This window comes from Ictidomys tridecemlineatus, chromosome 2 (assembly GCF_052094955.1).
Source record: "Ictidomys tridecemlineatus isolate mIctTri1 chromosome 2, mIctTri1.hap1, whole genome shotgun sequence".
Taxonomy (NCBI): domain Eukaryota; kingdom Metazoa; phylum Chordata; class Mammalia; order Rodentia; family Sciuridae; genus Ictidomys; species Ictidomys tridecemlineatus.
Genome location: NC_135478.1, coordinates 6921924 through 6934582, shown reverse-complemented (window position 1 = coordinate 6934582; position 12659 = coordinate 6921924). Strand labels below are relative to the sequence as shown.

The 12659-nt window shown below is 39.3% G+C and overlaps 1 protein-coding gene across 1 annotated transcript; it reads left to right on the top strand.

Annotated features, from left to right (window-relative positions):
- Window positions 1-7355: 7355 nt before the first annotated feature.
- LOC101971109 (olfactory receptor 7E24) lies at window positions 7356-8629 on the top strand. The gene has a single exon (XM_005342061.4). It carries the CDS (start codon window positions 7467-7469, stop codon window positions 8352-8354), a length of 888 nt encoding a protein of 295 aa, XP_005342118.3. The 5' UTR covers window positions 7356-7466; the 3' UTR covers window positions 8355-8629.
- Window positions 8630-12659: the final 4030 nt, after the last annotated feature.

Here is a 12659-nt window from a genome sequence, read left to right as displayed (position 1 = left end):
GTTCCATGGACCTCCTTGCTGGATGAGAGAGAGCCCATGCATATCCCTTTAATTTTTTGTCATGTCTGATTGCTCTGGCAAGAGTTTCAAGGACTGTGTTAAACACGAGTTGTGAAAGTGGGAATCCTTGTCTTGTTCTGTTTTTAGAGGAAACACTTTCAGCTTTTCTCTGTTTGGTATGATGTTGGTGATATTTTGTCATTTATGATCTTCATGTTGAGGTAAGTTCCTTCTATTCCCAGTTATTCTAGTGTTTTAAACATGAAGGGGTCCTGGACTTTGTCAAATGCTTTTTCTGCATATATCGAGATAATCTTGTGAAAACTATAGAACACTCAAGAAATTCAGGGAGACCTGAGAAGATGAAAAGACCTACCATGTTCTTGGATAGGCAGAATTAATATAGGCAAAATGGCTGTACCACCAAAAGCACTATACAGATTCAAAATTCTAATGATACGATATTCTTCACAGAACTAAAAAAGAACAGTTATGAAGTACATTTGGAAGAATAAGAGACCCCGAATAGTCAAAGCAATTATTAGTAAGAAAAGCAAAGCAAGAGGCATCACAATACTAGAACTCATTATGCTATAGAGCTAAAGTAACAAAATCAGTATGGTACTGGCATCACAGCAGGCATGATGACCAGTGGAAAAGAACAGAAGACACAGAGGCAAACCAACCCAAAACAAAACAATAACAACACAAAACAATTGTCAGACACTAGAGAGATGGCTGGCAGAAATATATATTGGAGAAAAGATAGCCTCTTCAATAAATGGTCTGGGAAACCTGAAAATACATATGTAGAAGAATTAAATTTAACCCATGTTTCTCACTCTGCACAAAAGCCAACAACATGATCAAAGACCTAGGAATTAGACCAGAAACCCTGAAACTGCTAGAAAAAAAGGTAGACCCAACACTCCAATGTGTTACCATAGGAACCAACTTCCATAGCTAGACTTGTAAATACAAGAATAAAATAAAAAATCAGTAAGTTGGATGGCATCAAATTAAAAACTTCTTCACAGGAAAGGAAATAAGAGAAGGAAGAGAAATAGTACAGGAGAAAATCTTTACCACCTGCTCCTATTAATATATACAATAAATTCAAAATATATTCAAAGAATATACAAAGAATTCAACAAACTTAACACCCCAAAAAACAAATAACCCAATCAATAAATGGGGGGAACAAAACATAGTTGAATGTTCTGTCTGATATGTGGAAGCTAACACACAACAAGGGTGGGAGAAGAATACAAATTCAGTGGTTTAGACCAAGGGGGATGAAGGGAAGGGAGGAGTATAGTAATAGGACAGACAGCAGAACGAATTGGACATCTTTCCTATGTTCATATGTGAATACACGACCAGTGGAACCTGGCATCATGTAAAATCACAAGAATGCGATCCTAATTAGAATAAGTTATACTCTATGTAGATATAATATGTCCAAATGCAGCCTACTGTCATGCATGTCTAAAAAAATGAAAATAAAATAAAAATCTCTCCTAACCAAAGGGAAAAAATAAAGAAATAAATGGATACTTCTCAAAAAAGATATACAAATGGTCAGCAAATTGATGAAAAAAATGGCCAACATCTCTAGCAATTAGAGAAATGCAAATTAAAACTACATTGGGATTTCATCTCACTCCCATCAGAATGGCAATAATCAAGAATACAAATAATAATAAATATCATCAAGGATGTGGGGAAAAGGGTACACTCATATGCTGCTGTTTGGACTAAAATTTAGTGCAACTACTCTAGAAAGCAGTATGGAAATTCCCCCACAAAACCAGGAATGGGAGTGGAACCACCATTTGACCCAGCTATTCCCCTTCTTGGATTATACCCAAAAGACCTAAAAAGAGCATACAACAGGGACACAGCTACATCAATGTTCATAGCAGCACAATTCACAATAGCTAGACTGTGGAACCAACCCAGATGCCCTTCAATAGATGAATAGATAAAAAAGTGGCATTTATACACAATGGAATATTACTCAGCACTAAAAAACAATAAATCATGGCATTTGCAGGGAAATGGGTGGCATTAGAGCAGATTATGCTAAGTGAATCTAGCCAATCCCTAAAAAAACAAATGCAGAATTTCTTCTTTGATATAAGGGGGGTAACTCAAAACAGAGCAGGGAGGAAGAGCATGAGAAGAAGATTACCATTAAATGCTGACATGGGAATGGGAGAGAGAAGGGGAATTGCACAGAAGATGGTAGGAGACCCTCATTGTTATGCAAAATTACATATAAGATGGTGTGAGGGGGAAGAAAGAAAGAGAGAGAGAAATGTGTCACAGTAGATTGGGTAGAGAGAATGGAGGGGAGGGGAAGGGGGATAGGAAGAGCAGCACAGTACAATAGACACTAGGATGGCCCTATGTATAAACGTGGCTGTATAAACAATGTGATCCTGCAGTCTGTACACGTGGAAAAATAAGATTAAGATTACGTACCCCATTTGAATCAAATGTATGATATGTCAAGATCATTGTAATGTTTTGAGCAAATAATAAAAAAATTTTAAAAAAGAAATAAAATAGTCAATTATTAGTAAGAATACTTCCTGAGCTTCTGACTGTGATGGTATATGATTAGACTAAGGTCCTCTGCATCTCCTTGCATTGTTCAGTCCTCCTGATCCCTCGGTGCTTGGTTGTAATTTGGATGTCATCTTTGGTCAGTGTTGGATGCCAACTGCAATAGTTAATTGCCTTCCTAATACTCATTATAAGAATATTGAAAATTCTGATTTCTTCTGAGAATATTTTCTCCTTAATCTTGCCTTTTCTCATAAAGTTTCAATAACAAAGAGGTGTTTTACTTACTTTTGGATTGCATCTTGGTTCAAGTGTGCTGCATTTGCCTAGAAGGGGCAGTGGCCTCTGTGGTTGTGCATTGGGCTCTTGTACTATGAATACTTCAGTTGAGCCAGAGAAACAGAGTCCTTACACCACCATCAAGGAGGCTGCCAGCAGAACAGGTTGTTCTCAGGGCCCAAGGCACCTGATGGCAATGCAGGCTGGAAAACAGAACAGAATTAAATCTAGTTGTGGAAATGCCTCCTCCCTGAGCATGATTTGTTTGGATGATTCTCTCCTCAACATGCTTCACAATAGAGTGGTGGTTGCTGGGTTGGGGTGGGAGAAATGGTGAATTTTTTTTTCCACCTGGCTACAAAGTTTAAATTTTAGAAAATAGAAAATATCTGGATTTGGATGATGGTGGGTGATAATGGCACAACAATGTGATTGCAATTTTGTCACTGAAGAGTGTACTTAATGTGGTTCAAATAATATTTGTTTGCATTGGTATTTTATCCCAATAAAATGAACATAGATCACAGATTTCTCTTTAAGGAACACATAAATGAAAGAAAATAAATAGAATATGCAAACTTTTTACTAATTAGAGTTAGGGCCAGAAACTTATGTGGACATTCAATTTCATTTGTCTTCCCCATTAATGACGGGGAATCCTTAGAGATGGGGATTTCATGGACCAATTAGTCTAATTGCAAGCTCTGTGTATTGATCTTCCAAGGTCCTATATTAGTGCCCAATTAGCCTGTGCCTGCTGCCCTTTAGTGGATGGTTCTTGTCCAGTGAGCTGCATGGCTGTGTCTCCTCCTGGGATTTTCTGCATCAGGAAGCTCCTGAGCACACAATCTCTTCCTGTGGACACAGTTGCTCCGTCCCTGGGCTCCACACATGGTAGGGCCTTAGGATCTGCACTTCTTGGTCATGACCCTGCAGGGAAGCAGCGTGACCCAGTAAGTACAGAGTAGGCCATGGAAGTGGGAAGGAGTGGGGAAGTAGTGTTACCTCAGCACAGGGACAAACACCACAGCGTAGCCAGATGGGAGGTCACCACATGCATGTTCAACTTGGGGTTGTGGGGTTCAAGCTTTTGTTTCAGGGGGGAGATGAGAAATCTTATTCAAACTGTGCTCTCCACCCACACTGATTCTGATTCTCACAGAAATATCACCCACAACAGCACAAAATGAATCCTTCAGAAGTGCTTCTTAACTTCTGAGAAAGGACTGTGATGGTGGTGATAAGATGATGAGGAGGATGACAGAAAGTGCAGGGCTTCCCAGGCTCAGGTGCTAACCAACTACCTTTTTTTTCCTTTTCATAAACACCATCCTACTTTAGTTATATGCGTCCACATTATTATTATTTTATAGAAAATGAAGCCGTGTGTTATACTTTTGTAACTTGTACTCCTTTGTTAGGTGGGAAAGAGTGCAGCCATGTTTGCACTGGGCTGTCTGGCCATGGACACAGGGCATCACAGGAGAACCCTGGCAGGCTGTACCATCAGGAGGTCAACCAGCCACTCCTCGTCCCTGTCCTGCAGAAAGAGAGCCTTGCCCATGGTGCTCTTCCTCTTGGGAATCCTGGGGATCACAGGGCAGAACAGTGGGGCTCCTGGTGCATGCACAATAGAAGGACATCCACACATCACAGGTCACAATGGGGGAAGCTGATGGTCATTCAGATTAGATCACAATCTTGGGGCCCCTCCAGAACGTCTGTGGAGCTCCCTCCATGCTCCTCCATGCTTGAAAACAGCCCTGTCAATCTCAAAGCAAAACTAAGGTCAGGTTTGATTTTATTTCCCCCAAATACTGGAAATATTTAAAAAATGTACCTCAGTTACTAACAGAGAAAATGTCTGGGCCCATACTGAACACTGTTAGGTGGGAAAGAATTAAATAATTAAATCAATCCCTTCCAGAGTCTTTCAGCCCAGTCACTGTGTCTGTAAAGCAGTCCCTGGTTTCACTGGTGTCTAGACCCAGTCCTGTCATCTGAATTTATTTCCCATTGATGCAACTATAGTGAGTAACGATAAATAGATACTTGGTCTTTTATGTGAATAATATGGGATATGGGAATAAAATGAGGGCATAATAAATCTGGGTATTATTGGTACTGTTAGTCCTGATAGGTTAATCTTCATTCCACTCAACTAATATATCCAGTGACCTGAAATGACCATTTTCCTGTTTCTGGATGGGACACTTTATGTTTGCCCTTACAGATGCATGTGCAGTGCATTTGGGAGGAACGGCTTCCTTTCTTCCATTTCTTACACCCTGGAGCCTGAGTTCTGCTTGGCACAGGGCGACGTCTTGAGCAAGTCTGTTGAGAATTGAAGCACCCCACCCTTTTCCCTATATTGACCAAAACGAATTTGGATGAACAGACTGTGGCCTCCTGACTGTCCTTTCATTTCTTTCAGCAGTGTCCATGGGAATAGACAAGTTCAAACAGTGTCCTTTGTGTCCATGTTTTGGTCATAGGGACACTTTAATTTAATCCACAGTAGGCAAGTATTCAGAAACCATGGCAGAGATTTTCATGGATTTGAAGAAAAGCAACAAGGCAGAAGCTGAAGGGGCACCTAACACTACAGCCTTCCACTGAGACCTTCGTCAGGGTCTCACTTCATTCCGGCCTCCAGTGCCCTTGACCATGGCTTTCCTCCATAATATTAATACTTATGTAATTATGGGATTTTTTTTTACTAAAATAACAATTTCCAAATATTCATTGGGTTCCCAATGTTGCACATGTTGTGGAGATGGTGTTATAATCTGTGTTTCCCTTAAGCAGTGAGCAAGGAGAGGAGGAGACATTCGCACACTGTGCACAAACTGGCAGGTGATGCAGGTCTGAAATGTTGCCTGCCTGACTCCAGCCTAGGCCTTGGCTCTTCTGTTGGAGACATAGTAAAGAGTATTTCCTGCATAAGACCAAACTTCTTCAGGAGTCATCAAGGAAGAATATTCCTAGTTAGGGTGAAATTGCATTTCCATGATACATATTAGGATTGAGAAGATGTAGGTGATAGTGACTGTTCTTGTAGGTACCTAAATGTAGGTCATTAAGAGTAAATTTGGACACAGCTTTTGCACTGGAAATCAACCAATCAAGTCCTGACAACATATTATCCAGACACTGTTATTTAAGTGGCAGGGAGACTGCTTTGAAATGATTGTCATACTAATATACTACTGAATTAAACCATGATGTCCTTTCTATCACTTTGCACCAGAAAAGACTTTGCAGAAGAAAAATGTACTTCATTGAGAAATTAAAAGCTCAGGTTAATGTAAACTTGTAGATTTCATGGCCAATGGGCATTGTTTTCCAAATTAATTAGATAATTTTTTTAACCTATGTTTTAGGTAAATGTGTGAAATAAAAGTGTTTGATAGATGTTTCTGACATGAAAACACAAGCAGATAATTACACCTCTGCGTTTCATAACAATAAGTATGTTTGGGGAACAGATTTGCAGGAAAATGGAATCAGATAGAGATATTAAGACTCAAATTTCTTAGGTAATGTTTCAGATGTCTATCCAATGTTAGTCCTGGCACAATTATTATCAGATTTATATGTTTCAATATAGGTGATGGGAATTATGGACAATAAGAGTAGGTAATATTCCTGAAGAGTGTTCTATATGGCAGGATATTGTTAGACATAGGATTTCAGATCTGGTGTAAGAAAGAACCACTGAGAACTTCACTTGTGGATATGCTGATATAATTGGTATTAGTCTGACATCACTGTGTATGGATATTCTAAAATATAAACAGGTAGATTTAATAATGGGAGAGAACTACGAGTTATGCCACTTGAAAGTTTTTTTTTTTAATTTCCTCATGACAATCATACAAGGTAGGTAATTACTACCTCCACTTTACAAATGAGGGTGTTTCCAAGAAGTTGTTACATTTTTACTTGTTATACTCTGTTTTGTACTGTATCCAATTATTTCACATAGAGAAATGATAAATAATGAACCCAAGTGTAATTCAGGTAGCCTAAACAGGAGAATTGAAATCAATGTGTCAGGAATGGCTGACCAGAGAACCCATGAAGAAGGACTGAGAATGGAAATAAAACTTGAGTTTGGGGGCCTTCCTTGGTGCTAGATCATAAACAATGTACTTGATGGTTTGAGATAAAAAAAAAAAAAACTATGAAGCACATTTGGCAGGCCAGATAGAGTACAGAATCAAGAAAAAGAAAAAAAAAGTAGGGTCATTTATATAACAGATATTTGGCTTAAATTATATGGGTTGATCATGGACTTCTTCTCTGCTCCTGGACTTTTAACACTTCTCAGCTCAATGCTTCTTAGGTGAGTATAGGAAGAGGGGTGAATGATGGAGAAGGTGATAAGAAAGAATATGTAGAGACTGGGAGCTTCACTACTGACAGCTATTGTTGAAAGTGTATGGATCTAAAGTGTGAGCTCCTTCCTTGTGCATACTTTAATTCAAATGTTTCCAGAATGAAGAGAGCCTGTTTTTCGTATTTCTTTTTTAACACCTTTTTTGCCTTTTTTCCAAAGGTGTCCAACATACCTACAAGAACAAAATCTAACCCATGTCTCTGAATTCCATCTCATGAGCCTCTCAGAGGACCCAGATCTGCAGCCCCTCCTCTTTGGACTGTTCCTGTCCATGTACCTGGTCACAGTGCTTGGGAACCTGCTCATCATCCTGGCTGTCAGCTCTGACCCCCACCTCCACACCCCCATGTACTTCTTCCTCTCCAACCTGTCCTTGGCTGACATCGGCTTCATCTCTACCACCGTCCCAAACATGATTGTAAACATTCAGACTCACAATGATGTCGTCTCCTACATGGGCTGTCTGACACAGATGTCCTTTTATGCCATTTTTATTTGTATGGGTTATATGCTTCTGACTGTGATGGCCTATGACAGGTTTGTGGCCATCTGTCATCCCCTGCATTATACAGTCATTATGAACCCTCGCCTCTGTGGCTTCTCAATTTTGGTATCATTTTTGCTGAGTCTCTTGGACTCTCAGCTGCACAATTTGATGATCTTACAAATTACTAGCTTCAAGGATGTGGAAATTTCCAGTTTCTTCTGTGACCCTTCTCAACTTCTGAATCTTTCCTGTTCTGACACCTACTCTATTAATATTGGCAAGTATGTTCTTTTTGGCCTATATAGCTTTTTCCCCATCTCAGGGATCCTTTTCTCTTACTATAAAATAATTTCCTCCATTCTGAGGATCCCATCCTCAGGTGGGAAGTACAAAGCCTTCTCTACCTGTGGCTCTCACCTGGCAGTTTTTTGCCTATTTTTAGGAACAGGTACTGCAGTGTACTTTGGATCGGCTGTATCACATTCTCATAGAGAGAATGTGGTGTCCTCAGTAATGTACACTGTGGTCACCCCCATGCTGAACCCCTTTATCTACAGCCTGAGGAACAAGGATATCAAAGGTGCTCTTTGGAAGCTTCACAGCAGGGCAATCTAATCCCAGCTTTCCTGGTACTGGTTACAATATGTGTTGGAAAATGCAGCAACGTTACATACCTGGTCCTGTTCAGATGTGCCTTATGCTAATTTCTCACCAAATTTTACAGTAGAATGGTTGGAACTCCTGTTGGCAAGGGATGTTTGGAACTTTTTTACATTGGAAAGAAAGTTCCACTTTTTTAAGATAAGGAATGGTGGAGATAGAGGATAGTGATGTTTTGGCAACTATACCTATATTTAATGCCACTGAGCTTTGCATTTGAGAATGGTAATAATGGCAAGTTTTTTTCTTTTTTTGTAATTTAAATTGACCATAATGAATGTGGCTTTAAGAAGGTACTATTTTCTAAGAATAAATAGAGGAAATCAATAAAATAAATAATCTTCTTTTTTTAAAATTTGTTTTAATCACTGACAAACTTCTTTTTTAAATTATTTTTTTAATTTGTTGTAATTAATTATACATGATAGTAGAATGTATTTATGCACTTTAATAGATCACACATAGATGAGATATAATTTCTCATTTTTCTGAGTGTACTTGTTGCACAATCACATTGGTCATGCAGCCACATACATACATATAGTAGTAATATCTGTTGCATCCTAATATCTTTCCTATCCCCACATCCTCTCTCCTTCCCTCCCATCACTTCCCTCTACCTAATCTAAGGTAACACTATTCATCCCTAGTGCCCCCCACCCCCTCACCTTATTGTGAATTAGCATCCATATATTAGAAGTAACATTCAGCCTTTGGTTTTGTGAGATTGGCTTATTTCACGTAGCATGATATTCTCCAACTCCATCCGTTTACTGGCAAATGCCATAATTTCACTCTTCTTTAAAACTTCTTTTTTACTAAAAATTACTGAAAAGCATTATTTGATGTTTATTTCCCAAACTTTTTATCCCATCATCATTGGTAGGACAATCTTAGAGTTTGTGAGAGGCTCACCTATTTTGCCAGTCTGTTCTATGTTTTGAGCCTCCAAGGTCACACCTGTGCCTCCAGCCTTTCTGCTTGATGGCTCCAGTTCAGTGGGCCCCATCCTGTGTTTCTTCTCACCCTGGTTGTGTCTATTAGGAAGTCCCTACCTGAGTGTACACAGATGTCAGCCCTAAAGATGAGGTGGGAGGCCCCTGGGTACCAGCCATGTGGAATCCACTCTCCTAAGTCACGACCACCTGAGCCCTGTAAATAGGTAACTGCTGAGGGAGGTGAGGATGGAGGAAGGACCAACATGCAGTGTGGCTGCCCAGAGGGGAGAGCACTGCACAGTGTCAGTCATGGGGACTGAGAGTCGAGGCATGTGTGTGTTATCCATGGTGGTGAGCATGACTGAAACATCTTACAATTTATGATTTTAAAATCATTGCTGGGTACATTGCAAACTAATGTGACATTTATGGTCAGTTCTACAATCAATATTGTGCTGACTCATTCATATTTAACAATATTTGAAGTTAACCAAAGACAAGGATACTTATTTTATACTCCATATTTTTAAAAATTTTATATACCTTTATTTTATTTATTTATTTTTATGTGGTACTGAGGATTGAACCCAGGGCCTTACACATGCTACGCAAGCACTCTGCTGCTGAGCCACAACCCCAGCCTGAAAACATTTGCAAGTGATTTTTGTGTGTGTGTGTGTGTGGTGCTGGGGATTGAACCCATGGCCTAGTGTATGTGAGGCAAGCACTCTATCAACTGAGCTATATCCCCAGTCCTTATACTCCATATTTTTTAAAGGAAAAAGCCCCACAAATCCACACAGTAAGTAAACGAGAAGATCCAAGAATGATGAGACCCCTGGCAGAAAAGGGGAACATGCTGCTTTCTGGTTATGATCCACCACCCTTGATTTAGTTGTGAGGACTGGAAAGCAGTCCTCACACAGAGTTACATATCGTATCAAAAGACTTTGTCCAAAAGCCTTAAAAGAAAATAAGGTTATCAAACTGCTTCTTAATTTCCCTGAAAGGAAGGTCAATACATATTCCTTACTTTTTCCAAAAGAGTAAGCTATATTTAATAGTGATCATCAACTTCCTTCTCTCTTCTCTGCTCCTGGATTTCTAACAATGCTCAGTTCAATGTCTTTAAAGTCAGTATGGAAAGAGGGGTGAATGATGGAAAGTAAATTCAAAGAGTATGTAGAGACTGGGTTTTTACTATTGAGAATTATTGTTGAGAGTGGATGGACCTAAAGTGTGAGCACCTTGCTTGTGCATACTTGAATTCAAACGTTTCCAGGATGAGGGGTGCCTTTTTTATGTGTTTCTTTTTAAACACCCTCTTTCCTTGTCAAACTTGTCCAAGCAGTATACAAGCACAAAATCTAACACCTGTCTCTGATTCCAACTTATGAGCCTCCCAGAGGACCCAGTCCTGCAGCCCCTCCTCTTTGGACTGTTCCTGTGCATGTACCTGGTCTCAGTGCTTAGGACCCTGTTCCTCATCCTGGCTGACAGGTCTGACTCCCACCTCTGCACCCCCATGTACTTCTTTTAGCTGAAGCCATGTGTGAAATGCACTGTGGATTTGAGGCACAAGGCGAGTGCTACAGGTTGACCCCTTCATAAGCACCCCTGTGTTTCATGTCTGTGTTCTTTCAGGATGGGACTCTTCTTCTTCTATGTTTGAGATTTCTGGTAGATCCCAGGACAGAGTAGTCAGTGGCATCAGTTTCACCAATATGGCTGAAACAAGATTAAGATCTCTTATCAAGTGAGCACAAGTAATCCAGCACAGACCTCCCTGTGTCCCCCTCTGCAGGATACCTCTGCAGCTGCCAATCCTCCTCCATTCTGGTAATTATCCCTCTCCATCTGAAGAGGAGACAAAGCAGGTCTGGGTTTCATTACTACTCAGGAATCTGCGAAGGTTGAAGATGTATCAGAGATGTGCCTCCAGACAAGACTCCTGGATTCAGCTTAAAATATTCTGATGGTTGGAAAACAGTGAAAAATATTAATGCATCAGAGCCAGAGATTCACAATTTAATTTTTACTGTTGTTGGCTGTATTCATTTTCCCCTGTAACTCAGGGCAGACTTCTTGTGTCTCTGAAATAGCAATGTCATCCAAGGTGATAATTAATTTATACAATGTCAGTGAATCCAGATTAAGCAGAAAATGTTTGTTCCCTATGCAACTGATATGTGATAAAGGTATAAAATGTGGGAAAATGTTAGGTAGTTATTAATAATGGAAAGGCTAATCTTCATACTATTCAACTGAAATATCTTTTTTCAGTGAATTTTTTATCTGTTATTTTTAGAGATTCATGAGAGCAGAGTAGTATTTCGACATTATATATAAATGGAGTATAAGTTATTCTAATTAGGATCCTGTTCTTGTGGTTGTATAGGATGTTGAGTTTCACTGTTGGTATATTCACATATGAACATAGAAAAGTTATGTTCCATTCATTGTACTGTCTTTCCTATTAAATGAAATACCTTTTTGATCTGAAATTACAGTTTTAAAATTTCCATATGTTACATTTTAATACTTCTCTTATGTAGGTATATTCTGCATATTTGGGGTTAAATGACCATCACCTTTCATTTGTGATTACTCAGACACTCTACCATGTTAGGCACAGAAGTGATAAAAAAGAGTAAAAGGATGATAAATATTGAATAGATGCTAGCTCTGTGGGCAGATCCTGCTCTTTGCTTGCTCAGTGAGGTTCCAACACTCTGGTGCTCTCCTGTCAGTACCTTCCTCCTACTTAGGAACATCCCACAGAGCCAGAGACAAGATAGAACATTTCTTGTTTGTGTCTGTGTCAAGGATACCTGAGCCCCATACTTCTCTTAACAGCATCTACAACCTTCAACTACCAAGAACAATGACAGTGATATCCATGAGCCTAGGAGAAAAAGCAGGAATGAAGGGAAGTGACCGGAGACCCTTGGAGCTTGGTCTGAGACATGTTTCAGAGTTCCACGTCATTTCAATGTTGCAATGGTGCTTTGACAATCATTCTGAGCAGTACTCCTACTGTTTCTTTAATTAATGAATTCTTAATTAATAAAAAAGCTTAATGACCAAATAAAGGTCACTGAAGCATATAAATGTTATAGCTCACATATTAATTTTTGTTCTTTGTATTTCACCCTAATAAAAATGGACCTAAAAGCTTATGAAGCTCTAAAAAAACCCCATAGAACTGAAAGAAGTAAATTGAGAAAATAAGGTTCCTCCTAATTACAGCTAGTGTCCAAATCTTAAGTGGACCTTCATTTTCTTTTCTTCATCTTCCTGAATTAACGTTGGGAAGTCCTTA

Coding starts and splice junctions, on each gene's coding strand:
- LOC101971109 (XM_005342061.4), top strand. CDS start 7,467: ATGAGCCTCTCAGAGGACCCAGATCTGCAGCCCCTCCTCTTTGGACTG.